The 25,638-nt window shown below is 48.0% G+C and overlaps 3 protein-coding genes across 5 annotated transcripts in view; 2 read left to right on the top strand and 1 right to left on the bottom strand.

Annotated features, from left to right (window-relative positions):
* Positions 1-938: 938 nt before the first annotated feature.
* Positions 939-2,027, bottom strand: LOC118104784 (achaete-scute homolog 5). The gene has a single exon (XM_035151905.2). The coding sequence runs from the start codon at positions 1,859-1,861 to the stop codon at positions 1,331-1,333; it is 531 nt and encodes a 176-aa protein (XP_035007796.1). The 5' UTR covers positions 1,862-2,027; the 3' UTR covers positions 939-1,330.
* A 4,041-nt stretch (positions 2,028-6,068) lies between these two features.
* Positions 6,069-15,353, top strand: aldh4a1 (aldehyde dehydrogenase 4 family, member A1). Its single transcript, XM_035152447.2, has 15 exons — positions 6,069-6,350; positions 9,160-9,253; positions 9,632-9,724; positions 9,798-9,845; positions 11,512-11,667; positions 11,892-12,041; positions 12,145-12,219; positions 12,361-12,548; positions 12,656-12,729; positions 12,841-13,037; positions 13,185-13,232; positions 13,306-13,458; positions 13,712-13,833; positions 14,201-14,319; positions 14,397-15,353. The coding sequence occupies exons 1-15, from the start codon at positions 6,310-6,312 to the stop codon at positions 14,507-14,509; spliced, it is 1,671 nt and encodes a 556-aa protein (XP_035008338.1). The 5' UTR covers positions 6,069-6,309; the 3' UTR covers positions 14,510-15,353.
* Positions 15,354-16,264: 911 nt separating this feature from the next.
* LOC118104256 (E3 ubiquitin-protein ligase RNF123) overlaps positions 16,265-25,638 on the top strand; it is a 55,056-nt gene continuing 45,682 nt past the window's right edge. Inside the window, exons 1-13 of one of the 3 annotated variants that reach the window (XM_035151176.2) lie at positions 16,265-16,376; positions 17,348-17,458; positions 17,804-17,888; positions 19,435-19,514; positions 23,409-23,506; positions 23,587-23,641; positions 23,737-23,822; positions 23,902-23,988; positions 24,204-24,271; positions 24,569-24,694; positions 24,823-24,937; positions 25,275-25,379; positions 25,578-25,638. The exon at positions 25,578-25,638 is cut by the window's right edge and continues 65 nt beyond it. In XM_035151176.2, coding sequence (XP_035007067.2) covers positions 17,377-17,458; positions 17,804-17,888; positions 19,435-19,514; positions 23,409-23,506; positions 23,587-23,641; positions 23,737-23,822; positions 23,902-23,988; positions 24,204-24,271; positions 24,569-24,694; positions 24,823-24,937; positions 25,275-25,379; positions 25,578-25,638 — 1,048 coding nt within the window. In that variant the 5' untranslated portion in view covers positions 16,265-16,376; positions 17,348-17,376. Of the gene's footprint in view, positions 16,583-17,347; positions 17,459-17,803; positions 17,889-19,009; positions 19,164-19,434; positions 19,515-23,408; positions 23,507-23,586; positions 23,642-23,736; positions 23,823-23,901; positions 23,989-24,203; positions 24,272-24,568; positions 24,695-24,822; positions 24,938-25,274; positions 25,380-25,577 lie in introns of those variants that run through there. The other 2 variants (XM_035151177.2, XM_035151178.2) reach the window with 2 other exon arrangements.

Genomic DNA, 25,638 nt, shown 5'->3' with positions numbered 1-25,638 from the left:
GAACACACGACAAGTACTTTAAGCTTTTACTCAGTTACTGAGATGTACTCAGTTACTTTCAGGTACTTTCCACCAGAGATACAGAGTTTCACTATTTGAACAGACGTCACTTTTTAAAATAATTTTTGTTTGAGGAGCTCGTTCATCATCAACCACATTTTATTATTATTATAATAAATAATGGCTGCTGGTCCCTCTTGTTTTTCTCTCCCACAGTTTCTGATCAATTAACACCAAACTTGCTTCACAGCATCGTCAGACCTCCACAAACGATCCTGCCAGATGTTTGATTTATCCACAGTGCATCTAAATGTTTAACTGTAAACAGACACTGGAAATCCTAATTAAATAAGTAATAAAAGTTTGTGACAAAATGTTCACAAACAGAATTTTTGAAAATGTTTTGACATTTATCATGTCTCCTTTTGCAGTCAAAGGAAAAACTGTTTCTCATCATGAAACTTTGTGAAAATAATTGTCAGACATCTCTATACTGTGTGAAGTTCCATCAGTCTCATTGAGGTCATGACCTCAGTGTCTAAGGTTGTGAGTTCTAATCCCAGGTGATAAACAACAACTCTGCTAATATCTGTTCAATTTAAAATGCCCCGCTCTGACCTGTAGCTGCTTATAGCAGCTTTAATTAATATTATTATTTACAGTTATTCAGTATCTGTCGCAAATGTCTATAAACCGTCTTTGACAAACATTTATTTAGCATTTATTTGATTCCTTAATTTGGTCCATGTCCCATCAGCTAACCTGGAGAAGGAGGGGTTTGTGACCTACACCGCAGCCGGACACCAGGGGGCTCTGTTTCAGTGTGTGGGACAATGATGATCTGATCCTTCGTCCTGCAGAACAAACAAGTGACGTTTGAATCAGCTGATCGATGAAGATCAGAAAAGAAGAAAACTTGATTTTGTTTTGGTATTTTTTATTTATTTTGAATCGTTGAAAAATCTGTAAATTTGTGAGAAACCATTCAACAGTTTTTTCTCCTCAGATATTAGTTTGTCCAGCAGGGGGAGCTCTACTGTTAGTCCTGCAGTCAAACAGCGCCCCCTGCAAGTAAGTGAGTGTGACTGCAGGAGTGTTTTAGGACTTGACCAGATCAGGAACTGAATCTAATTCATCCTCTGAAAGGCTGGTTCTGGTCTCGTTCTGGTTTTTCTTTCATGATCTGTTCAGGTTCTGGTTCACGTCTGATTCAGATCTGGTTCTGTTCTGGTTCTTGTTTCATGGTCTGGTTCTGATCTTGTGGCTTAGTTCACGTTCTGGATCTATGATGTTTGTTGAACAGAGCAGACGACAGCAACGTGTGACCCCCTCAGTCTGGTCCAGGGGCTGAAGTGTTGGGGGACCTGTCCCCGTTGTGGCCCCCGTCTTCCAGCTCCACCAGTCCCTGCAGGTACTTGATGTACCTGATGGCGGCGCGCAGAGTCTCAACCTTGCTGAGGCGTTTGTCGGCGCTCTGACCCGGCAGGTGGTCCCTCAGTTTGGCGTAACCCTGGTTCACGCACTTTACCCTCTGACGCTCGCGTTCGTTTCGTTTCTGGATGAACGCCGGCTCGAAGGGACACTCGTACACGCTGAAGTGTCCATGGTGGTGGAAGGGGGTCAGGTACGGCAGAAGCCCAGGGCCAGGGCCCCTCAGAGGACCTTTGTAGAGGCCGAGGCCAGCGGCGTCCATCCTGGAGGGGTAGACGAAGAAGGGCAGAGCATCCGAGGGTTGAGAGACGTCGCGGTCCTCACAGAGTCCAGCAGAGGGAGACAGACTGAAGCTCAAGTGAGAAGAATGCTGATCTGTGATTGGACGAGAGAAGGTGTAGCTCATCATGTGATCTGGACACACACACATCTGATCAGGTTTTTTCAGGACGTCATCGGACCTGAGGACAGAGATGAAACTGACATAAAACTATTCTGAAAAGTAAAAACAATATTCAGGTGACGTTGGATCAGAAAAACTACGACTCCCAAAATGCATTTCATGAACAGTCAGCCAATCACAGAGCTTCACATCAACAATGAGCTGAAGCTTATTAAAGTTATTAATACTCTGATTCCTGATAGTTTGAGATCAACTCAGTAACCATGGCAATGTCTTCTCAATTTACAGCCTCGTCATCTCCATAGCAACAGCAGCCGAGGCTCATGGGAACTGTAGTGTTTAGGGAATTCATTATTTTAGGGACAGAGAAAGGACGATATCACCAGGATAAAAAACAAAGGGTTTAGTTAAACATTAATATTATGACAATGTTCTAAAATACGGCCGAGGAAAGAGTAGAGCTTCGTCGCTTAGTGATTGATTGATTTATTGATTAGTTGCTCAGGTTTGATCATCTAATAATCGTATAAATATAAAGAACATCTGCAGCTTTATCAAATATGAGAATTTTCGTAAACTCAGCATGAAACAATAAAAAATTAAAAATAAACGTTATTTAAAAATAGAATAAAAAACGTGACTGAACGTTAACACGAGTTTAAGATAATGTTACAGCGGCAAAATGAAGTTAAAATGAGAAACATCAGTCAAAGTAAATCAGTAAATTTTCAACATAAACACAATAAAATATAAATAATACACAATATTGTGTGAACAGAAAATAAACAGTGAAACAGGACGAAAGATGTTTGAGTTTGTTGGATCAAATATAAATAAAACAGCCATTTCAAATACAGATGTTATATCATTATTAATATACAAATGTTACAAGTCATAAAATGATTGATTATTGAATAAGTGATGATTAATGAAGCTCAGTGTGAATGGTATAAAGTCTTTGTGTCTCACCTCAGCTGCAGCGTTTCCTCGACTGACGCTCAGATGAGAAGCTGAGGATTTACCTGCTCCTACCTGCCGAGGCTCCGCCCCTCCAGGTGTGTGATGGGACGCCAGGTAATGAGAGAGAGAGACTCTCCCAGCACGCTGCATCCTGGGTCTTTACTGGTGCATCATGGGTCAGAAAACAAAGTGAAAAACACAGATTTGATGTTTTGTGTGGATTTGTCTGCAGCAGTGTGTCACAGCAGTGGTGACAGTAACAGGACGCCGCTCACTGATTGGTCGGATCACTGCGATGTCGCCGCTCAGCCTCAGAAACATCAAACGTACAAATGAGTGTTTGCAGTTTCCTCCTGATAAATCCTCAGGTTGAGGATGAAAAGGCCTCAGCGACACACACCCTTCCTGTCAGCGCACAACTCATCACACAACACACACTGATGACTGTTTACACACACTCACACACCTGTAACCTGAGACACACCTAAGCGTCTCACACGCTTCACCGCTGAGGACATTTCTTGACATTATCCTCGACCAATCAATTCACAGATGGAGACTCTGACTGATGTAAAAAGAACAGAAGCAAAAAGATGAAGAGAAAAGACAGATGTTGAATAAAAGAGTCAACTCAATGAGCCTCAGTTGTTCTGACGGAAATATGAGTTTCTATTCTAACACAAGAAGCTTCATGAATAAAAGTAAACATCTCATGGAGCAGATCAAAATAATAATAATAATAATATGAAGAACAAAGTGGAGCCATCAACACGTCGGCTTCCCCGCTGACAACAACCTGATATCAAGACCAGGAAGCTCGTCCAACTTCCTGAGACCAAACACCGAGAGGAGCAGGTGAGAGTCCAGGATCGAGGACGAGCCCCAGCACGGCCACGCCCATCAGGGGCCCTCCAGGGGCCCACCAGGGGCCCACCAGGAGCCCTCCAGGGGCTCACCGGGGGCTCACCAGGGGCTCACCAGGGGCCCATCAGGGGCCCTCCAGGGGCTCACCAGGAGTCCAGGGCTCACCAGGGCTCACCGGGCCCAGCCCCAGGGGCCCACCAGGGGCCCACCAGGAGCCCTCCAGGGGCTCACCGGGGGCCCACCAGGGGCTCACCAGGGGCCCACCAGGGGCCCACCAGGGGCTCACCAGGGCCACCAGGCCCACCGTGGCCCACCGGGCTCACCGGGTAACGGGCCACCAGGGCACCAGGGCCCACCAGGGCTCACCAGGGCCCATCGGGGCCCTCCAGGCGGGGCCCTCCAGGGCACACCAGGGCCCACCGTGGGCTCACCAGGGTTACACCGGGTTACACCGGGGCTCATCAGGGCCCACCGGCTCACCAGGGCCCACCAGGGCCCTCCAGGGCCACCGGGCCCACCGGGGCTCACCAGGGGCTCACCAGGGCCACCGTGGCCCACCGGGCTCACCGGGTTACACCGGGGCTCACCAGGGCTCACCAGGCCCACCAGGGCTACCAGGGCCCATCGGCCTCCAGGGCCGGGGCCCTCCAGGGCACACCAGGGCCCACCGGGGGCTCACCAGGGTTACACCGGGGTTACACCGATCAGGGGCCCGCCAGGGGCTCACCAGGGGCCCACCAGGAGCCCTCCAGGCCCAACCGGGGCTCACAGGGCTCACCAGGCCCTCCACCGGGGCTCACCGGGTTACACCGGGCTCACCAGGGGCTCACCAGGGGCCCATCAGGGGCCCGCCGGGGGCCTGCCGGGGGCCCTCCAGGGGCACACCAGGGGCCCACCGTGGGCTCACCAGGGTTACACCGGTTACACCGGGGCTCATCAGGGCCCACCGGGGCTCACCAGGCGCCCACCAGGGTTACACCGGGTTACACGGGCTCATCAGGGCGGGAGGGCTCACCAGGGCTCACCAGGCCGGGCTCACCAGGGGCTCACCAGGGCTCACCAGGGCCCACCGGGCCCACCAGGGCTCACCAGGGGCTCACCAGGGGCCCACCGGGGGCTCACCAGGCACTCACCAGGGTTACACCGGGGCTCACCAGGGGCTCACCAGGGGCCCACGGTGGGCCCACCAGGGGCTCACCAGGGCCCACCGGGGCTCACCAGGCTCACCAGGCACTCACCGGTTACACCGGGGCTCAGGGCCCGCCGGGCCCCAGGGCCACCAGGGGCTCACCAGGCTGCCAGGCCCCAGGGCTCACCAGGGGCCGCCAGCCCACCAGGAGCCCTCCAGGGGCTCACCAGGGGCTCACCAGGCGCTCACCAGGGTTACACCGGGGCTCATCAGGCGCCGGGGCCCACCAGGGGCCCACCAGGAGCCCTCCAGGGCTCACCAGGGGCTCACCAGGGGCCCACCAGAGCCTCCAGGGCTCACCAGGGAGGGGCCCACCAGGAGCCTCCAGGGCCTCACCAGGGCTCACCAGGGGCTCAGGGCCCACCAGGGTTACACCGATCAGGGGCCCGCCAGGGGCTCACCAGGGGCCCACCAGGTTACACCGATCAGGGCCCGCCAGGGCTCACCAGGCCTACCAGGGCCCACCAGGGTTACACCGATGACCCGCCAGGCTCACCAGGCCCATGGGCCCACCAGGGGCTCACCAGGGGCTCACCGGGGCCCACCAGGGCTCACCAGGCCCGCCAGGCGCCAGGGCCCACCGGGGCCCACCAGGGCCTCACCGGGCCCACCGGGCCTGCCAGGGGCTCACCAGGGGCTACCAGGCGCCGCCAGGATACATGTTGTATGTTGTTGAGCTGTTTGTCCTGAACATGATGAATTTATAACAGAAAGTTAAAACATATGGTTTCACTTACAATAAACGGTGACGTCATTAAGCGGCTCAGACGTGGTCGACAGATCAGGGGCTAGGGTTTCACAATATACTGATTCTGAATCTCTAATGATAATGTGTATTTACTTCACCCCCCCCCCCTCCAAAACGAATCAAACCTTATTAATATGATCCTATTAATAAAATGTTTGAATGATAAACATCCTGCTCAGTGTTTGTAGAACGATAAATGAAAAATCTGTGAAAACACTGATGCACCAGTTTAATATTTATCATCCTGACGTCACTGCTGCTGTCTTTGTTCATGTTGCTGTTTGTCAATAAAGCACTTTATATACAAAAAAATACATAATGCAGAGCTCGGTTCTGTGACCTGTGATTGGCTGAGGATATTTCCCTGTTCGCTGATTGGCCAGATACACACCCGCCTGTGGAATGTTCCATCTGACAGAGGGGGGGGGGTGATGAACGGATGTGTCAGATTTTAAACAATTGAACAGCTCGGTTCAGCCTGATCACTTCAGTATTAACTACTGAATAGTTCTCATTAACCTGGTTGGAGTAGATGTGTTTAAACTGCAGGACTCAGTCACAGTGACCCCCCCCCCCCCCAGCCGGTGGTGGAGTCTGGATCTGGATCGGCTCCTGGTCTGTGACTGATCCGTGTGTCGGTGTCTGTCCTGCGGCTGCGTCTCACGGTCTGTCCGCTGCTTTCTGTCGGCTCTGTCTTCCAGCCTGCGGGGGAACATGCTCCGTGTGCGGGCGGCGGTGGCTCGGTCCTGGCGGGGGTAGGTACCCAGAGACAGGCTCACATGGGCGGACACGAGACCGCTTCACCTCCGGGGTGACGGCTCCAGCACGTTAGCTCAAGTTAGCTCAAGTTAGCTCAAGTTAGCTCAGTAGAGCTAAAGTCAGAGCCGCCTCTCACCTGTTCTCCACCTGTCCCCTGTCCCCCCTGTCCCCCCGGTGAGACGTCCCGCGTGTCTCTGCACGTTGGGTAACGTCTCAGCGGGTGATTGACAGGTCACTTTGATGACAGTTAATCGATGAGTTGTCTGATCGATCAGTGATGGGGACCACACGTGTTTTAATGTTTAATCACGTGACGGTCAGGCGCAGAGTCACAGATCGTGATGATCACCTGATGCTTATCTCAAAATGGAGGCTGTGAAAAGGTCTGCAGCGGTTTGGTTTCTCCTGATTATATTAAATTACTTCAATTAAGTTATTATACTGATGTGTGGTTCCATCCTGGGGACACACAGGGGCGTTCTAAGGGACGTTGGGGGCCCTGCACAGTTCTAATCCAGTATCATGTTCATTGTCACAGGGAGCACGGCTCATTTAAAAGGTCTAAAATGGTTGTGATTGGCTGAGTGTTATTTAGTTGTTCTGCTGTCAGACTGAAGATGTATTATGATTAGTTCTGAGTCATTTGTCTGTTTCTGGATCAGTCCAGTGTTAAACTAATGATTCTCTAATGACCCCTGATGAACTTAGGTAAAGTTTGAACCAGGACTGAGCTGTGGATGAAGGGGGTGGAGTCTAACAGACAGGAATATTTCAAGTGGAATTAAAAAGGCTTAAATTGAACATGAAACACATGAACATGAAAACCAGAATCTGGGTTTATTGCCAAGTAGGTTCACACATACAAGGAATTTGCTTTGGTGTGTTTGTGCCAGGGTTATATTTTTTATATTAAAAATATAGGAAACAAAATGTAATATAAAAATATTATAAGCAACAGAGTTAAACAGTATGACACAAAACGTGCGTACGAACACACAGAGGGGTCCGTGGCCGTCTTGGTTCTTCCATCACTGTCTCCACCTCGTCGCTGCAGCAGGAGCATCGTGAACAGGCGTGTCCGCCGAGGACTGTCAGAGCGACGTGTGTTTAAGAAAGGGTTAGGGGTGAGGTCACCTGTCGGTTTGAGAGCTGCAGTCCTGAAGCCTCAGGTTCACATTGTGTTCAGCCATCTTGGTGTTTTGAAACCAGAAGTAACCATATATGGAGGAGCAGGGGGTGGAGCCTGACTGACAGCTGGAGGACATGATTCACTAAATGAACATCAGCTGTGTTGAAGCAGACTTGAAACTAGAGATGAGACATAAACTCCTGAGGAAAATGTTTCCTGACGTTACAAAGTGAGAAGTAGTCTGAAAACCGAGTGTGTGTGATTGTGTGTGGAACATGTGCTGCACTCGGATCAGATATCAGCTGGAGTCAGGGTCAACTTCTCTGCACGTCGTCCCCCCCCGGGCGAATTCAGAGAATCCGATTCTCTGAAAGAACAGAGAAACTGAACTCGTCACGTCCGCATGTTTCTCTGCTGGTGATCAACTCACCCCCCCGACCTTCAGTTAATCATGTATGCGGAGCAGACGGAGCTGCTGAGGTTTGACTTTCAAACTGGATCAAACTGAACTGAAGCAGTGAGAAACCAAACAGAACATGATGATGAAATCACCTGCGACACAGAAACGTTCTCTCCTGTTCAGATGTGATGTGAAGAAACAACAATGTTATCAGTTTGTTTCAATCTTCTTCATGATCAAACATGTTACCTGTACCGTGTCCCAGCGGCACGGCGTCAGTGTGCGTCTCGTTTGTCTTACCGAGAATAAAACCAGCAACTCTCCAAACAAAAAAGTTCTTAGGCTCCGCAGCTGGACGTCCACAGCTGGACGTCCTCTGCTCCAGGCTCCAGCCTCAGGGACAGACTGTGCAGGACGTCTGTCTGGAGTTGAGAATGTCTGCTGTCAGACCTCCATCTCATACGTGATGCTCACATGTTGCATGACCCACCTGTCACCTCAGACTGGTTCACACTACACGACTTTGTGTCATGTGACCAGGAGTTTTACAGTATTTGTGAGTTCATGCTACATGACAGACTGACGACAGGTGGTCTCTCACTTTACGATCTTTCTAGCACCGTCACACTGTCCTGCTCTCTGATTGGCTGTAGTTGTTGCCAATTTGTCTGGATATGTATCTGCTAGAAATGTAGTCGGAGGAGATGACGTGTGGAGCCTCTGGAATCAGGTCTTTGAGGAGTTCACACAAGGCAACGTGCTGATCAAAGACACATTTGGTTTCAGTCCTGAGCTTTTTTGTCTGCGAGACAAACGACCTTCACCTGGTCGCAGCGTCACATCAGATGTTTGTTGACTGGAGAAACTTTAACCCGAGTATGTTGCCTCTCTCTCTCTCTCTCCCTCTCTCTCTCTCTCTCTCTCTCTCTCTCTCTCTCTGTCTCTCTCTCTCCTCCCCCCTCCCCTCTCTCTCTCTCCCTCTCTCTCTCTCTCTCTCTCTCTCTCCTCTCTCTCTCTCTCTCTCCTCTCTCTCTCCCTCTCTCCTCTCCTCCTCTCTCCCTCTCTCTCTCTCTCCTCCTCCCCCCTCTCTCTCTCTCTCTCTCCCTCTCTCTCTCTCTCTCTCTCCTCTTCCTCTTCTCTCCCTCTCTTCTCTCTCCTCTCTCCCTCTCTCTCTCTCTCCCCTCTCTCTCCTCTCTCTCTCTCCTCTCTTCTCTCTCTCTCTCTCTCCCTCTCTCTCTCTCTCTCTCTCTCTGTCTCTCTGTGTGTGTGTGTGTAGGTTGAGGACGAGTGCATGTGCGGGGGTGCAGGTGAAGAACGAGCCCATCCTGTCGTTCACTGAGGGGAGTTCAGAGAGAGTCGAGCTGCTGAAGGTAAAACTGAGGTTACATTCATACGACGACATTTCAACACTGTCCACACGAGTGCTTTGTCTCCATCAGCTTTAATCTGCGTCTACACTAATACGCCTGAAAACACAGATCACATGACCTCATTCGTTTTCTGGAAGGAGTCATCGTTTCTAAGCCCGAACCCGCTGCCTCAGTTTTCAATCTAGAACGGGACCAGCAGCGTTTACAAACCTCTGTTTTAGCAGCTTTAAAACTCCGGAGTCATGTGGACGCCACAAGTGTCTGTAGCAGAAATGATGAGCTTTAAAAAGAAAATCTAGTCGTGTGGATGTAACGTTAATCTGATCTGGATTAAAGTCTGTGTGAACACCTGCTTCATCCTGACCTCTTGTGTTTCAGGCCCTGGATGGCCTGAAGGGGGCGACAGAGGAGATCCCGTGTGTGGTGGGAGACGAACATGTGTGGACGTCAGACGTCAGATATCAGTTATCAGTGAGTCGATACAAACACAGTTCACACCGGGAGAGAAGGAGCCATGAATAACTGACTGTGTTTGTGTTCACAGCCGTTCAACCACTCGCACAAGGTGGCAAAGTTCTGTTACGCTGACAAGGTAAGAACGATACAACACACCAAGAACACAATCTGTCAGAGTATCTGTGACTCAGCGTCTGTTCAGGGCTCAAAACTGTTTCAGTCGTTTCCTCTCCAGAGTCTGAAGCTTCATGTGTTTGTTCCATGTTTCATCTGATCTGTTAGTTCTGGTTTCATATTTTAATTTAGGGACTAAAGAAATTTGTCTGACGAACGTACGTCCTGTCGTCATCACCTACGTGGGCGGAGTCTACCTATACTTGACTCTGATTGGTTTGTAGACGGTGTCTGACGTGGGTGTGTTGTCAGTTGGGGGGGTAGTTGTCTTTCTGTGTGAATGGAGGAAATGAATGAAGCTTCATCTGGTTGCCATGGTAACGATGGTATCACTAGCAGCATCAGCACCTTCATGCTCAGTACTCCACAGTACTCTACAGTACTCTACAGTACTCTACAGTACTCCACAGTACTCTACAGTACTCTACAGTACTCCACAGTACTCTACAGTACTCTACACTAGTTCAAATGCACCAAATGAACGTCCTCGTGGTTCAAACATTATCATCGGAGGGGAAGACTTCTTCTTCTATTGATTAATGCTGGCTCTACTTCCTGTGATTGGTCCAAACTATCCACAAAGTGTTTTCACTACAAACCAACAGGGGAACCTTTCACACCTGATGTTTAGATTCAGTCTCAAATATTTTAAAATAGTATTTTAAAATGTCAGTTGTTGTTTTCTGTAATTGCAGCGCGTTTCTGGAATGTGTGGTGTTGTGTTGTCAAATTGACGAAGATGTTTTCTTACTTTGCTTGTTTTGTCCACTTGCATGTGTTTTCTTAAAGGGGACATACATGTCCATTTTACCAGTTGATATGGTTCTGGGTCTAATGAATGTCTGTACATACTGGTCAAACGATCATTTACAGCTGATAAACAGCTACAGTACTGTTTCGCCTGTCTTAAATGCTAATGACCAGCTCCCCCTCCCCCTCTCCCCATGATTTAACGAATACATTATATATATAAATTATCAAATATATCATACTTGTATTCCTTGTTGTCTGGGTTTATCCATTAAGTCCTACAAGCACACAGCAGACACGAGAGAGAGAGGGGCTAACATATTGGTAACAAAGATGGGCTGATATACAGTCTAGCTGACCAGGATGTCGTCTGACAGCCAGCTGTGGAAGCGTGCGCTGCGAGCGCGCGGTGAGAATCGACTACGTACCGAACCCGACTACTGTAACAAGTGAGCTGAACTCGAAGTCTTCACAGCCAGGCGGCAGCGCGTTCAGCAGCCTCTGTCTACAGGCGACATTCTCAGCCCTCTGTATAGCAGCCATTGCTTCTTTTGTCTGAATGTGGGTAGCGCTGAACCTGCGGAAGTCACTGGGCAGCCGTGCACTGCAGCCAACAATGCCAGGGAATCGAATGCACACCGGTGGGGGTCCCACAGGGGGGACTACTTTTACCACAATACCATCCATGGATTAAACTATACTTTTCCCATGTTTTGACATAATCATAACCCCAACATGTCCTTAAGTTGCAGTGCGTTGAGCTCTCAGGGCCACCGTAGATCTGAGTCACATGTTGTGTTTATCTGTGTGTCTGACTCTGACCAGCAGGAGGAGCTGTTGTGTTTTCTGTGTACTCTCACAGCTCTCCTCCTCCTCAGGAGCTCATCAACAAAGCCATCCTGGCGTCCATGGCGGCGAGGAGAGAGTGGGACCTGAAACCGGTTCAGGACCGAGCCCAGGTCCTGTTCAAGGCCGCTGATGTCATCAGTGGACCGAGGAGAGCGGAGATCCTCGCCAAGACCATGATCGGACAGGTGCGTGAGACCAGTGAAGTCAGTTTGATCAGAGTCAGTGACGAGGTCAGACAGACAGTTTAAAGGGGCCATATTGAGTACAATACATTTTCTGGGCTTTTACTATCTGTAATGACTCGAAGGGGCCAGTAGGGGGCCTCAAAGTATGAAAACAGTCACTCCGGACTTTTTCACTCAGTTCATTCTAAGAAATCTCTTGTTAACCTCTGACCTCTACACTGCAGGGCAAGACGGTGGTCCAAGCCGAGATCGACGCCGCTGCCGAGCTCATCGACTTCTTCAGGTTCAACGCCCAAAACGCAGTCGAACTGGAGAGGCAGCAGCCGATTGACGCAGAGGGAAGCACTAACACGATGCTGTACCGCGGCCTGGAGGTGAGGAGGTGTCATTACATTACTCTCTTTGTCCTGAGAGATGATCGAGCGTCTGCAGGTCGGTGCAGGTCTGGTGCTGGTCTCATCTCTTCTTCTCTCTCAGGGCTTTGTAGCAGCTGTGGCTCCATTTAACTTCACTGCTATTGGTGGAAACCTGGCGGGAACCCCGACTCTGATGGTGAGTGTGGACGCGTTGGTCTCTGTCAGCTGTGGTGACAACAGACCAATGATTGTGATTATTGATAAACTGATTACAACATTATTAGTGAAGGACTGACGAATGTTTGAGGATCAACAGACTGATCCAGTTGTTTTTCAGGGTAACGTGGTTCTGTGGAAGCCCAGTGACGCCGCAATTTCTGCGAGCTACGCCGTCTACAGAGTCTTGAGGGAATGTGGTCTCCCGCCAAACATCATCCAGTTCCTCCCAGCTGATGGCCCCGTGTTCGGAGACACCGTCACCTCCTCTGAGCACCTTGCGGGAATCAACTTCACCGGCAGCGTCCCGTAAGAAGCGTCTTTAATAGATCAGTAAAAACAGTTTTTATTTTCACTGTTGAGGAATCATTGAAAACTGACTCATCACAGTGACTGAAACTGATTTTGTTCCTCAGAACGTTCAAGCGTCTCTGGAGACAAGTGGGACAGAACCTGGACACGTATAGGGTCTTCCCTCGACTGGCAGGAGGTGAGTACGACCTCTAACGTTTGGAGGTCAAACCATCATCTGTCCCCACTCGTCTTCCTCTCAGCGTCCTGTGACTTCTCGTTCACTGAACATGTCTCCTGATGCTTTTAGAGTGTGGCGGGAAGAACTTCCACTTCGTCCACAGCTCTGCGGACGTCCAGAGCGTGGTGACGGGGACGATTCGCTCTGCGTTCGAGTACGGAGGTCAGAAGTGTTCGGCGTGCTCGAGGATGTATGTGGCTGAGAGCGTGTGGCCGCAGATCAAACAAGGACTCCTGGACATTCATAGAGACATCAGAGTGGGAGACGTGAGTTCATTTAAACACCGTCAGCTCTCACTCAGCTGCATGGACTTCATCCTCCTCTAAAACCTGTTTAATGAAGAGAAACAGTTTGAATTCTCTGACGAATGTTTTCAGCTTCAGTTAAAGGTTAACGTTGTTTATCTTCTTCAGCCTGTTGAAGACTTCAGCAGCTTCTTCTCCGCCGTCATCGACGACAAGGTTGAGTTTCCTCTTCACTTCCCTTCTCTCTTTTGATCTTTTTATTCCTGACGTCTCTCTCTTCCTCCTGCAGTCGTTCAGTCGCATTAAAAGGTGGCTCGATCACGCCAAGTCGTCTGCCAGTCTGAAGGTCATCGCCGGAGGTCGCTGTGACGACAGGAAGGGATACTTTGTGGAGCCGACCATCATCGAGACCACGGACCCACAGGACGCCATCATGAATGAGGTGCAGGCGGCATCGCACCATTATCAGGGCGTTTTCTGTAACATCTCTTCCCACTTGCATTAAAAAAAAAAAAAAAAGTTGCACTTACATGTAGCACTTTGTAGTTCTGAAGTTAATGTGCTGACTTGATTCTTGTTCTGGGTTTGTTCCCTCATGGTTGATGCACTTATTGTGAGTCACTCAATGAAATGTAATGGTGTGTGTGTGTGTGTGTGCGCGCGTGCACTCATGTAACGTTGTTTGTGTTGTGCAGGAAATCTTTGGTCCGGTTCTGACTGTTTACGTTTATCCTGACAACGACTACAAGGAAGTTCTGCGGCTGATTGACAACACGTCACCGTACGCTCTGACAGGAGCCGTGTTCGCTCAGGATCAGTAAGTTCAGAGGGAGGTCAGAGGGAGGTCAGAGGGAGGTCAGTGGGAGGTCAGAGGGAGGTCAGGGAGGTCAGAGGGAGGTCAGTGGGAGGTCAGGGAGGTCAGAGGGAGGTCAGGGAGGTCAGAGGGAGGTCAGAGGGAGGAGGTCTGGACAAGAGGGTGACGAGAAGGTTCTGATGTCAGATGAAAAAAGTCACTCAAACCAAACCACTTTATTATATTATTGTAACACAGATAGGAACAGAGACAATCACAGCTGAATCAGTTACAGGAAGTACCTCACCTGAAGTAGCTACAAAATTAAAGCAAATAAAAGAATAATGAAACAGCTGAACCAGTTTTCATCACTGAGGGTTTTGTGTGGCAGGTCTGTGATCGATGAAGCTGCAGCCACTTTGAGATATGCTGCCGGAAACTACTACGTCAATGATAAATCCACCGGCTCCGTCGTTGCCCAGCAGCCATTTGGCGGCGCTAGAGCTTCAGGTGAGAGTCGTTACCTGGAGTCACAGTGACGCTGCCGCTGCTCTGTCATCTGAACTCTCCTTACTCTCTTCATCAAGGGACCAACGACAAACCTGGAGGTTCTCACTACGTCCTGAGGTGGACGTCTCCGCAGGTGGTGAAACAGACAAACATCCCCCTCCGTGACTGGAGCTACCCCTACATGGGCTGAGAGCCAATCCGAGCCCTCCGTCCTCCGTCCAATCGCCTTCAACCACACACACAGGTTTTCTCCATCATGTCCGTCTTTGCACTGGACATGAATGTGAGGACACGTCTATGTCCACAACATCAACCCACAGAATCATCCCATCAAGTTACTGCTGAAACGATTGAAAGATTAATTGATGTCGTCGTCTTCTGTCACATTGACCTGTTGGACGATGTCCTCATCTGAAACATTTTTCACTGTTTTCTGATGTTTAACAATTCAATCAGACAATCAAGAGAATACCTGATCATATTTGATAGATCGTTAGACAGATAAATATCAGAAAACTAATCTATAAATAGTTTTGTTCATGAGATCAGTTTGTCTTTAATTCTGGAGCTTGACAGGAAACTGAATTTTCTGTTTTATATTTTGCAATTAATCAATATGTTTCATGCTAGTTAATCAATATCACACTAAAACTGTGCTGAATTAAATAAAGTTAGAATGGATAGTTTGTTACATGTGAAACTGAAGATTTTATTGTATAATATTTGTTGGTTTAAATGTGAAATGTTAAAGAAGCTCAAGCGACATCGACTTGTTTCAAAACTAAAGTCTGCAGCTTCAGTCTGTGACGACGTTAGTTTCCTATGAAACATCTTTAAATCATTTTTCTTCCGCTAACGTTTGAAACCTGCTGACAAATGTTCTGATTACGTCCAAAAGGGGGCAGAGGTTATTTTTCATGTTGTACTTGAATCTCAAGCTCAGACAAAAGATTTATTATATTTTCATTACTCTGATGCCTTAATAACTGTAATTACACACAGATGGCTTTTGACAATAAATATTAAATTATTAATAAAGCAGTGGACGTGTTTTGTTGAACTCTATAAACACATGATGTGACTGAAGCTGTTTTCACACATGAAGTCCGGACGTGTTCCTCACATGTTCCTCACATGTTCCTGACGTGTTCCTCACATGTTCTGCAGGTTCTGTGTGTGAGAATGTCTGAGCAAATGTCTGAGTCAGTGTCTCTGGACATTTTCTGGATCTTCTCCTGCAGCCTCCTGGTAAAATGTGTGTAACATGTCCTTGTGAGTCCATGTGAGGAAACAGCAGGACAATGTCCTGAAGCTTCCCAGAGAGCGAGTGGACGTGTTGATGAGGTTTCTAACACGTGACGGACGTGAAACTGGAAGAACACAAACATCTCAGGATGAAGAAGAGGAGCCGTACACGTAGAAGACGAAGACGTCGGCTATCTGATACCTTTGCTGTGTTTCTAAGGTGGAAAAGGGTTTTGGTTTCCTTGTTAATCTGAACAGATCAGAGTCTAATATAACGACTTGTCTCCTCTGATTCCTCATTAAGCTTCAGGAAATATTTCTCCATGTATTTATTGCTGAAAGACATTTAGTGATGGAGCACAGAGCGTCGTCATGTGTCAGCAGCGATGTTCAGTTTCATCTGGAACTGTAGCTGCTAACCTTCAACAGTATTTAACAGGGTGAACGTGACTGTTGGATTCAGTTTGATTTAAAGTTGAATCTCTTTAGTTATACACACATTTTATTTAAATAATATAATATAACATAATATATTATAATAGATATAATATAACATATAATATAATATAACAATATATATATTATAAATATATAATATATCAACTATAGTTAATGTGTCCAAACAAACCTGACTCATTTTCGCTTCGCGGTTTTCCGTGGGTTTTGGACCAGCTGAGGCTCCGTACTTAGGGGCGTTCCCAGGTTGTGTCTCTTCCTGTGGACATCAGCGGGACTCCTCTCAGCTGTCAGCCCGGAGGACAGACACCGTGACCGGCCACAGCTGCAGCAGAGGCCCGGTGACCTGAAGCCAGCGGTGCGTGCTAACCTTAGCTTCATGTAGCTGCTGTTAGCTAACGGCTAACAGCGAGCAGCCGAGGACCGGGACTGTCCGGGGACACGGTCCAGATCAGCCGGGCTCGACCCACAGTGACCGGGGAGACGGTGCTACCCGAACCGGGTGTAACTGGTTTAACTGGGAGCTAACATGCGAACAGCTGCGTTAGCTTCATAAGATACCGTGAGAACTGGCGTACTCACAGTTACTATAGTAACTAACTGTAGTTCTGTGTGTATTAATGTATGATTGTAGTAATGTGTGTACTACAGTATTAACAGTACTCTCTCTGAAGTGTGTGTGTGTAGTACAGTATGACTGTAGTACTGTGTGTGTGTAATGCAGTATGACTGTAGTACTGTGTGTAGTACAGTATGACTGTAGTACTGTGTGTAATGCAGTATGACTGTAGTACTGTGTGTGTAATGCAGTATGACTGTAGCACTGTGTGTGTAATGCAGTATGACTGTAGTACTGTGTGTAGTACAGTATGACTGTAGTACTGTGTGTGTAATGCAGTATGACTGTAGCACTGTGTGTGTAATGCAGTATGACTGTAGTACTGTGTGTAGTACAGTATGACTGTAGTACTTTGTGTAGTACAGTATGACTGTAGTACTGTGTGTGAAGTACAGTATGACTGTAGTACTTTGTGTAGCACAGTATGACTGTAGTACCGTGTGTGTAATGCAGTATGACTGTAGTACTTTGTGTAGTACAGTATGACTGTAGTACTGTGTGTGTAATGCAGTATGACTGTAGTACCGTGTGTGTAATGCAGTATGACTGTAGTACTTTGTGTAGTACAGTATGACTGTAGTACCGTGTGTGTAATGCAGTATGACTGTAGTACTTTGTGTAGTACAGTATGACTAGTACTGTGTGTGTAATGCAGTATGACTGTAGTACTGTGTGTAGTACAGTATTAACAGTACTCTCTCTCTCTGTCGGGGGGGCAGCTGACCCTGTCAGACAGGATGAGCTCTCGAGGAGGAGGCACCGCTCTGACTCGCCGTAACTACAGACTGTCATCAGACAGTGACAAGGCCAGAGCTACAGGTAACACACACACACACACACACACACACACACACACACACACACACACACACACACACACACACACACACACACACACACACACACACACACACACACACACTGCAGAGACAGTATTGTTATTTTCTGATGTACTTGATGTGTTTACAACAGTTTCATTGATCTGATTGATGTTGACTGACAGTCAGTCCTGGGTTTGATTGACGGATCATGTGCTGGGACTCTTTAGCTTCAGTGGGCTCTTCATGAAATAGACGGAGCCACACTAGCACTGTGCGTGTGTTTGTTGTGTGTTTCTGTTGTGTGTCTGTGTTAACAGTAAACTGTGTGTTTCTCTGTTGTCAGGGATCGTGAATGAGAAGCTGCTCAGTGATTATCTCCATCATGTGTTTCCTTCAACCAAACATGGACCAGCAGTCGCCTCGCTCAGGTAACATCCGTCAATCATCCATCCTGGAGAGGAACAGCTTGTTGCTGCCGTGAACAACAGAGCCACGTTTTAGTTTTAAGCTCATCACTGTTGCTATGGTTACGCTGCTGGTCTCGTTTCAGTTAGAAAACTCTGGGTTTGTGTTTGAGTCTGAACAGAAACTGAGACTTTAGTAAACGATGACACAGACGTTCTCTTCCTGATTGGTTCTCATCAGTCACGTGACTCGACGACCAGCGGTGAACACAAAGCGTCGCTAACACTTCCTGTCAGGAACACTTCCTGTTTCTAACACTTCCTGTCAGTAACAGTTCCACCTCGTCGTCGCTCAGAGAAAAGAAATCCCTGCTCTGACTCTTCACCATCACAGAGTTTCTGTTACTAAGCAACCAACTGCAGAGACAATCTACTTCCTGTTTACACCACATGACCAGTGTATGTCAACAGTCATGTGACACTTGTCTGGAAAAAGGTGGATTAAGTTTTAAACCATACACATGTGGGTGGAGCCTGTGAACTCTGCGACACACACATGGTTTGTGTTGTTGCTTCATACAACATTGTTCTCACACACATGTTCATGACCTACACACACTGATCACTAAATATCCTGCGTTCACTGTAAATAACTGAGCTGTTTGTGACACAAGTATGTGGACACACTGTAGTTTATGTGTGTGGTAAACTGTCCCGTCAGAGACTCTTGTTGTTTTGCTTTGACGCGTTCAAGTGTTGAGCAACAGAAAAAACTCGGTCACTGTGTGTGTGTGTGTGTGTGTGTGTGTGTGTGTGTGTGTGTGTGTGTGTGTGTGTGTGTGTGTGTGTGTGTGTGTGTGTGTGTGTGTGTGTGTGTGTGTGTGTGTGTGTGTGTGACTAGTGTTTCACTGGCCTTTTCCCTTAAGCCGGACAGATTCATGTTACCTTCAGCCGCTCTATACATAGACACACACACACACACACACACACACACACACACACACACACACACACACACACACACACACACACACACACACACACACACAGTTGAGCAGGTTGAGTTTCACATGTTGTCGGATCCTTTTCTGTGTAAAAATAAGTGACACAGATTGAGGTCGTGTGTGACTCTGGTTCTTCAGACTGAACTTAAACACTCGTCTCTGTCTCATCACACAAATAGACACAGACCTAAGGGATCATCACGGACCGCTACAGGCAGCCTGCTCTGTCTGTAGCGGTCAGTTGCTCCATGGTCGGTCTGTGATCGGTCTGTGAGTCTCATGTTTAAAGTTTTTGGTAAGTGGTTCATGTTCATCAGATGGACCCTGTTCCCATGGAAACCATGGTTTACTGACAACACATGTTGTATGAAGAAAGTGTATTTGACCTCTTCTTCCTCCTCTCCTCTCCTCTCCTCTCCTCTCCTCCTCGTCGTCCTCCTCCTCTTCCTCTTCTTCCTCCTCTCCTCTCCCCTCCTCCTCTTCCTCTTCTTCCTCCTCTCCTCTCCCCTCCTCTTCTTCCTCTCCTCTTCGTCGTCGTCGTCCTCCTCCTCCTCTCCTCCTCTCAGGAAGCCTCTTGGTTTCCAGGATCTTGGTTGCCACCTTGAGAACCTTCTGTCAGAAGAAGAACCTTCAGAGGAGATCAGAGGTAAGTTGAAAACAGATGAATCTCTTCTTCTTCATCAACATGATTCAGATCCACTGAACATGTCGTAACGTGTCGTTGTAACGTGTCATTGTAACGTGTCGTTCTAAATAGACGGAGCATAAACATTTCCACAATACAGAGCACGTCCGGGTGTCACCCAACATCCGCTTTTAACCACTCCCAGTGCCCTTGTTACCTTGGTAACCCCACAGCGTGCAAACCACATAGTGCAATCAATTAGTGTAAACCAATGTCACAGCCTTTGGTGAATTCTGTCTTATCCTGTGGGAACGACTGGTCGTGTCTGGCCTGTGGAAACATCACATAGGAGTGTAGTGCCAGCAGTACCAAAAGCAACATCCTCCAACCTCAGTCCTGTCTCAGCCGTCCTCAGCGCCTGAACGTCTGGATCAGAAATTTGATCTGCTGCCATGCCCTCATAGTCCACACCAAATTGGACGGCTCCAGCAACCGCTCGGGAGAGGCAGTCAGCCACCGGGTTGTGCTTGCCTGCCACATGTTGTATATCTGTGGTGAACTCCGATATGAAGGAAAGCTGGCGCTGCTGGCGAGCAGACCACGGCTCTGCCACTTTAACCATGGCGAAAGTCAACGGCTTGTGGTCCACGTACGCTGTGAAACTTCGGCCCTCTAACAGGAAACGAAAGTGTCGGATGGCGAGATAGAGGCCTAGCAGCTCCCTATCGAAGGTACTGTAAATCCGCTCATTGGGGCGCAGCTGTCTGCTGAAAAAGGCGAGTGGCTGCCAGGCCCCATTGACCCACTGCTCATGCACCGCTCCAACTGCTTAGTCAGAAGCATCACTAGTGATGGATATCGGAACATTGGGTGCGGGGTGTGCCAGCATCATCGCATTAGCCAAAGCTGCCTTGGCATCATCAAATGCTTTATTCCTATCCTCAGTCCAAATCACTGCGTGCCTGGCCGCTTTACCCTTCAGGGCCTCATAAAGGGGTCGCATTAGCTGTGCTACCTGCGGAAGAAAGCGGTGGTAAAAGTTCACCATGCCCAAAAACTCCTGCAGAGACTTCACTGAGAGTGGGCGTGGGAAATTTGTGACAGCGTCCACCTTTGAAGGGAGAGGAACTGCACCGTCCTTAGTAATGCGGTGTCCCAAGAAGTCAATAGCCATCAGCCCAAACTGACATTTGGCTGGATTTATAATCAGGCCATGCTGACTGAGTCGCTCAAAGAGTGTCAATAGGTGAGACGTGTGTTCTGTCTTAGAAGTACTAGCCACCAGTATATCATCCAGATAAACAAATAAAAAAGGTAGGTCCCTCAGGACTGTATCCATCAGTCGCTGTGCTGCATTTTTATTTCATAAACATTTCCACAATACAGAGCACGTCCGGGTGTCACCCAACATCCGCTTTTAACCACTCCCAGTGCCCTTGTTACCTTGGTAACCCCACAGCGTGCAAACCACATAGTGCAATCAATTAGTGTAAACCAATGTCACAGCCTTTGGTGAATTCTGTCTTATCACGTGTCCACTACAGTGTCTTAATGGTTCTAACGTGTCGTTCTAACGTGTCGTTCTAACGTGTCGTTCTAACGTTTCATTCTAACGTGTCGTTCTAACATGTCGTTCTAACGTGTCGTTCTAGTGTGTCGCTGTAGCGTGTGGTTTCTAATGTGTCGTTCTAACGTGTCGTTCTAGCGTTTCATTCTAACGTGTCGTTCTAACATGGTTCAGCGTGTCGTTCTAACGTGTCGCTTGGTTCTAATGTTCAGCTAACGTTTCATTTAGCTGTTCTAACATGTCGTTTGTGTGCGTGTCGTTCTAGCATGTCGTTCTAGCGTGTCGTTCTAGCGTGTGGTTCTGCTCTAGCGGTCGTTCTAGTAAGTTTCATTCTAACGTGTCGTTTAACATGCTATGGTCTGGTTCTAGCGTTCATTCTGGCGTGGCTAGCATGGTTCTACGTGTGTTCTAGCGTTTCATTCTACTGTCGTTCTAACATGTCGTTCTAACGTGTCGTTCTAACGTGTCGTTCTAGCGTGTCGTTCTAACGTTTCATTTTAACGTGTCGTTCTAACATGTCGTTCTAACATGTTCGTTTGTTTTTGTTTTAGTGTTCTAGCGTGGTTCTAGCGCGTTCTAGCGTGTCGTTCTAGCGTTTCGTTCTAACGTGTGGTCGCGTTCTAACGTGTCATTCTAGCGTTCATTCTAACGTGTCGTTCTAACGTGTCGTTCTAGCGTTTCATTTTTCGTTCTAACATGCGTGGTTCTAACGTGTCATTCTAGCGTGTCATTCTAGCGTGTCATTCTAGCGTGTCGTCCTAGCACGTGTTCATTTTAACATGTCGTTCTAACATGTCGTTCTAGCGTGTCGTTCTAACGTGTCATTCTAGCGTGTCATTCTAGCGTGTCGTTCTAACGTGTCGTTCTAACGTGTCGTTCTAACGTGGTGTCGTTCTAGCGTGTCGTTCTAACGTGTCATTCTAGCGTGTGGTTCTAATTCCGTTCTAACGTGTCGTTCTAGCGTGTCATTCTAGCGTGTCGGCGGTCGTTCTAACTGGTTCTAACGTGTCGTTCTAACGTGTCGTTCTAGCGTATTAGTTCTAGCGTTTCAGCATGTCGTTCTACTGTGGTCTAGTGTGTCGTTCTAACGTGTCGTTCTAACGTGTCTTCTAGTGTCGTTCTAACGTGTCGTTCTAACGTGTCGTTCTAGCGTGTCGTTCTAGCGTGTCGCTGTAACGTGTTGTTCTAACGTGTCGTTCTAACGTGTCGTTCTAACGTGTTGTTCTAACGTGTCGTTCTAACGTGTCGTTCTAACGTGTCGTTCTAACGTGTCGTTCTAGCGTGTCGCTGTAGGGTTGTTCTAACGTGTCGTTCTAACGTGTCGTTCTAGCGTGTCGCTGTAACGTTGTTCTAATGTCGTCTGTTGTAATCGTCTGGGTCATTCTATGTTTCGGTCGCTCTAAGTGGCGTTTGCGTGCGTAACGTGTTTCTAGCGCATTCTAACGTGTCGTTCTAGCGGTCGCTGTGTTGTTCTAAGGTCGTTCTAACGTGTCGTTCTAACGTGTCGTTCTAACATGTCGTTCTAACGTGTCGTTCTAGCGTGTCGCTCTAACGTGTCGTTCTAACGTGTCGTTCTAGCGTGTCATTCTAACGTGTCGTTCTAGCGTGTCATTCTAACGTGTCGTTCTAGCGTGTCGCTGTAACGTGTTGTTCTAACGTGTCGTTCTAACGTGTCGTTCTAACGTGTCGTTCTAACGTGTCGTTCTAACGTGTCGTTCTAGCGTGTCGTTCTAACGTGTCGTTCTAACGTGTCGTTCTAACGTGTCGTTCTAACGTGTCGTTCTAACGTGTCGTTCTAACGTGTCGTTCTAACGTGTCATTCTAGCGTGTCGTTCTAGCGTTTCGTTTCATCGTCGTTCTAACGTGTCGTTCTAACGTGTCGTTCTAGCGTGTCGTTCTAGCGTGTCATTCTAGCGTTTCATTCTATCGTGTCGTTCTAGCGTGTCGTTCTAACTGTCATTCTAGCGTGTCGTTCTAAGTGTCGTTCTAGCGGTCGTTCTAACGTGTCGTTCTAGCGTGTCATTCTAGCGTTTCATTCTAATGTCGTTAACGCGGTCGTTCTAACGTGTCGTTCTAACGTGTCATTCTAGCGTGTCGTTCTAGCGTGTCGTTCTAACGTGTCATTCTAGCGTGTCGTTCTAACGTGTCGTTCTAACGTGTCGTTCTAACGTGTCGTTCTAACGTGTCGTTCTAGCGTGTCGTTGTAACGTGTCGTTCTAGCGTTTCATTCTAACGTGTCATTCTAGCGTGTCGTTCTAGCGTGTCGTTCTAGCGTGTCATTCTAGCGTGTCGCTGTAATGTGTCGTTCTTACATGTTCTAACATGTGTGTCTCTGTGTGTACGATCAGATCAGCCTGTGGAGGGTCGTCTGGGTCCTCAGCCGGTCGTCCTCGATCACACCAGTGGATTTGAAGGTCTCCTGTTTGTCGATGACGACCTGCTCGGGGTGAGATGATGACGATCCTCTACCTGAAGCCCCCGTGTGTCTTCTGCATGAACTATGTTTTTAATGTTATGTGTCTTCAGGTCATAGGTCACAGCAACTTCAGCTCCATCAGAGCCACCACTTGTGTTTATAAAGGTAACACGCTTTATTCTGTGGTCATGTGACCATCATATCACATGATTCAGTTTGTCTTCATTGTCACACAAAGATGTGACTCTCTCTCTCTGCAGGGAAGTGGGCGTACGAGGTTCTGATCTCGTCACAGGGTCTGATGCAGATCGGCTGGTGTACACTGAACTGTCGCTTTAACCAGGAGGTACACACACAATACAGAGTGTGCATGTGTATAACTGTGTGTGTATACATATATATTTAACTGTGTGTGTTCCTGTCAGGAGGGTGTAGGTGACACACCTGATTCTTATGCGTACGATGGAAACAGAGTGAGGAAGTGGAACGTGACGACCACAAACTACGGGAAGGTGAGATCACACCTGAGCCTCTACATACGCATTGTTTCTGCTACGTACAATTACACACACACACACACACACACACACACACACACACACACACACACACACACACACACACACACACACACACACACACACACACACAGGCTGCAGTATGTTGCACTGCTCAAAGTCTAGATGAAACACTGAGATGATGATTGATGCCTGATGTTTCCTCTCAGTCGTGGGCGGCAGGAGACATCGTCAGCTGTCTGATCGACCTGGACGAAGGAACCATCACATTCTGCTTGTAAGAAAACATTTTATTCAGTTATTTATATATTATATTCAATTCAATATGATTTGTTTAGCGCCAAATCATAATATACATTATCTCAAGGTTCTTTACATAGAAGGTCAAGACCTTAAAAAAAACAACAAAAAATAACCTTCAGAAAAGTATTTATTCATTTATAAACGTGTATTTGTTTACATGTTTATTTGTTAATAAATGAGATGTTAATCTGTGATCTGATTATGCTAAGCTAACAGTTCCCCTTGTTTCCCGTCTTTATGCTAAGCTAAGTTAACAGTTTCCTGTCCTCAGGAATGGACAGTCTCTGGGCACAGCTTTCACCAACATAAAGACGGGTCCGGGCGTCGCCTACTTTCCCTCCATCAGTTTGTCGTTCAAAGAGTCAGTGGCATTTAACTTCGGCAGCCGGCCGCTGCGATATCCTTCACTGTGTGTGTGTGTGTTAATGTGTGTGTTAGTATGTTTGTTAATGTGTGTGTTTGACCTCTGACCCTCGTGCATGTGCATCAGCTCAGTGTGTTTGTCTTTAACGTGCACGTGTGCACGTATCCTGTGGACGGTTACCTGCCGCTGCAGAACCCTCCGACCTCTGACCTGCTGAAAGCTCACAAGCTGCTTGGATACATCAAGAACGTCCTCTGCAGCGCCATCGACACTCAGGTACGTCTCCATGTCTCTGTGTCTCCATCTTACCCTCGTCTTTGTCAATCTGACCTTAATGTCTCTCTGTCCTCTGACCTTAATGTCTCTCTGTCCTCTGACCCTGACGTCTCTTTGTCCTCTGAGCTTAATGTCTCTGTGTCCTCTGACCCTGACGTCTCTTTGTCCTCTGACCTTAATGTCTCTCGGCCCTCTGACCCTGACATCCTCTGACCCTGTTGTCTCTTTGTCCTCTGACCCTGACGTCTCTTTGTCCTCTGACCTTAATGTCTCTGTGACATCGGACTTTAATGTCTCTGTGACCTCTGACCCTGATGTCCTTGTGTCCTCTCTGCAGGAGGACAGGCTGCTGGAGACGGATTGTGCGATGTGGAGTCTTCATGGAGAACCGACAGTCCTCGTCACTCTGGCTCACATCTTCAACCACTTTGCTCCTCTCATGGTGAAAATCGTCCTCCATCTTTTATTTAACGTGTTGTTTCTGATGTTTGTGATGAGACGTGAACCAGGAGGCTGCTGAATGTCTCTGAGACCACGTCATCAGAACAGGGACAAACTGTCTCTGTTGTCCTGGGGATTTCATCATGATCCCATCAGACATGTCTCCAGTGTTTAAGGTTTTTTATATACCTGTCCTCAGTGTAAGGTGTACCTGGTGGAGGACGTGCTGATGAACTTCCTGTTGGGGATTCTGGAGGGAG

The sequence above is a fragment of the Hippoglossus stenolepis genome, chromosome 3, assembly GCF_022539355.2.
Source record: "Hippoglossus stenolepis isolate QCI-W04-F060 chromosome 3, HSTE1.2, whole genome shotgun sequence".
NCBI lineage: Eukaryota > Metazoa > Chordata > Actinopteri > Pleuronectiformes > Pleuronectidae > Hippoglossus > Hippoglossus stenolepis.
The sequence above is the reverse complement of the archived record's forward strand: the minus strand, read 5'-3'. Positions and strand labels throughout refer to the sequence as shown.

Bases quoted from the DNA above. Each gene is read 5' to 3' on its own strand.
- aldh4a1 (XM_035152447.2), top strand. From the start codon at position 6,310: ATGCTCCGTGTGCGGGCGGCGGTGGCTCGGTCCTGGCGGGG. The intron at 9,725-9,797 runs GTGAGTCGATAC...TTGTGTTCACAG, and splicing joins ACGTCAGATATCAGTTATCA to CCGTTCAACCACTCGCACAA. The intron at 9,846-11,511 runs GTAAGAACGATA...CCTCCTCCTCAG, and splicing joins AGTTCTGTTACGCTGACAAG to GAGCTCATCAACAAAGCCAT.
- LOC118104784 (XM_035151905.2), bottom strand. From the start codon at position 1,861: ATGTGTGTGTGTCCAGATCACATGATGAGCTACACCTTCTCTCGTCCA.